Source organism: Lipotes vexillifer, unplaced genomic scaffold (genome assembly GCF_000442215.2).
Source record: "Lipotes vexillifer unplaced genomic scaffold, Lipotes_vexillifer_v1.1 scaffold802, whole genome shotgun sequence".
Lineage (NCBI taxonomy): Eukaryota > Metazoa > Chordata > Mammalia > Artiodactyla > Lipotidae > Lipotes > Lipotes vexillifer.
In genome coordinates this window covers 2090541-2092326 of record NW_006790237.1, presented here as the reverse complement: position 1 = coordinate 2092326, position 1786 = coordinate 2090541, and the positions used below count along the sequence as shown (strand labels likewise).

General features: G+C 60.3%; 1 protein-coding gene across 1 annotated transcript in view; it reads left to right on the top strand.

Moving 5' to 3' along the window:
- Nucleotides 1–412: 412 nt before the first annotated feature.
- LOC103070574 (kallikrein-7) overlaps nt 413–1786 on the top strand; it is a 3349-nt gene continuing 1975 nt past the window's right edge. Inside the window, exons 1-3 of the mRNA XM_007463453.1 lie at nt 413–485; nt 956–1109; nt 1330–1571. Of these exons, the coding sequence (XP_007463515.1) occupies nt 413–485; nt 956–1109; nt 1330–1571 (469 nt within the window). The remainder of the gene's footprint in view (nt 486–955; nt 1110–1329; nt 1572–1786) is intronic.

The following is a 1786-nucleotide window of genomic DNA, read 5'->3' as shown; positions in this document are numbered from 1 at the left end:
TTGACTCCCAACCGAGTCTGTGCCCCACGTCGGATCAGGCCCTCCGGAGGTGAGAAGGGGCCTCATTTGCCGGGGGGTTGTGGGGGGGGGGCAGTGAGGCTGGCTGGACAGCTGACTCCTGTTCCTGAGGGGAGGGGGCAGTGGGAAGCCTGGACGCCTGGCTCTGACAGATGAGGGGCTGGAGGTCTGGAATTTTTGGTCTCTTAGGGGAAAAGGAACTAGGGATACAGACTTATGGATGGCGAGAGATGGGAGCCCAGATTCCTGGGTCCCAAGGGGAAGGACTCCTGGGTCTGAAGGAGGAGGGGGCTGGAGGCCAGGACTCCTGCTTCCTGAACTCTGTCCTTCTCAGCCCCAGCAAAAGAGACCCCTCCTCTGCCTGGCAGCCCCTGAGAGACTCTGAGAAGCCACCATGGCAGGATTCCTTCTTCCGCCCCTGCTGATCCCACTACTGTCCTTAGCCCTGGGATCTGCTGCACTGGAAGGTGAGAGCCAGTCTGGGAGGGCTGCCCTGACCCTTGGACCTCCCATCATCCCCAGTGATCCTCTTCAAGGGCCCCTCTCTCCAAGGGGTCCCTGAGTCAGGACCTCCCTCTGCTCCAGCAGCTTTCTCCCTCAGAAGACAAGACTCTTCTGCCACTTTTCTTCCTGCTTCCTTCTGACTCCTGGGGTCTCTGTGTCCCCCAGGCCCTGTCTTCTGCACTCAGGGTCTCTCCTATCAGCTTCTGTCGTCACCCCCAGACAGACAAGATGCTCCTCCTGGGTTTCTGAGTGGGCCGCCTCTGTCTCCCTCCATCTCCATCTCCCGCTTTCTCTGCACTGTTCTCCATTATCTGCCTCTGCACGTCTCCCTGTCTCTCTGTCTGTCTCCATCTCTGTCTCCAAATCCCTCTGCTGCTGACTCAGCCTTCCTCTGAGGCTTACCACCCATGTTTTTCTCCATGTCTCTATCCAGACCCGGATGAGGCCGTGAGGATTATTGATGGAACCCGGTGTCCAAGAGGCGCCCAGCCCTGGCAGGTGGCCCTGCTCAACGGCAATCAGCTCCACTGCGGAGGCGTGCTGGTCAACGAGTGGTGGGTGCTCTCTGCTGCCCACTGCATGTTGAGGTATGTGGACAGGGGTGCTCTGAGCACTCCCAGCTCTCCCTCTGGGTCCCTGCTCCCCCCCCAGTCTCTGTCCCACCGCCCCCTGTCTCTGCCCTCCCCCCTCTCTGGGCCTCTGTCGTTCCCCCCCATCCCCGCCCAGGATCTCTGTTTTTCTCTCTCTGGGTCTCTGTCCCACTCTCTCACTCACAGTGACGCTATGAATGTTGCTCCATTCTCCCAGTGAGTACAACGTGCATATGGGCAGTGAATGCCTGAGAAGAGGCCAGAAGATCAGGGCCACAATGTCATTCCGCCACCCCGGCTACTCCACGCAGAGCCAGGTTAATGACCTCATGCTGGTGAAGCTAAGGACGCGGGCCAGGCTGTCATCCAGCGTGAAGAAAGTCAACCTGCCTTCCCGCTGTGAACCCCCTGGGACCACATGTACCGTCTCTGGCTGGGGCGCCACCAGCAGCCCTATTGGTGAGGCTCCCTCAGTGACCCAGGGGCCCCAGACCCTGAACCCCTCCTCCCTCAGACCCCGGAGACCAGGAATCAGGTCCTTTTTCAGGATCCTAATGTTGAGCACCACAGCCCCCTCCTCCTTCAGGGTCTAGGATCCTGGACCCCCATCCTCTCCCCATCAGGACCCACGGGTCCACAGTCCCAGGCCTCTGACTGACAAGCCCCCCCCCCCC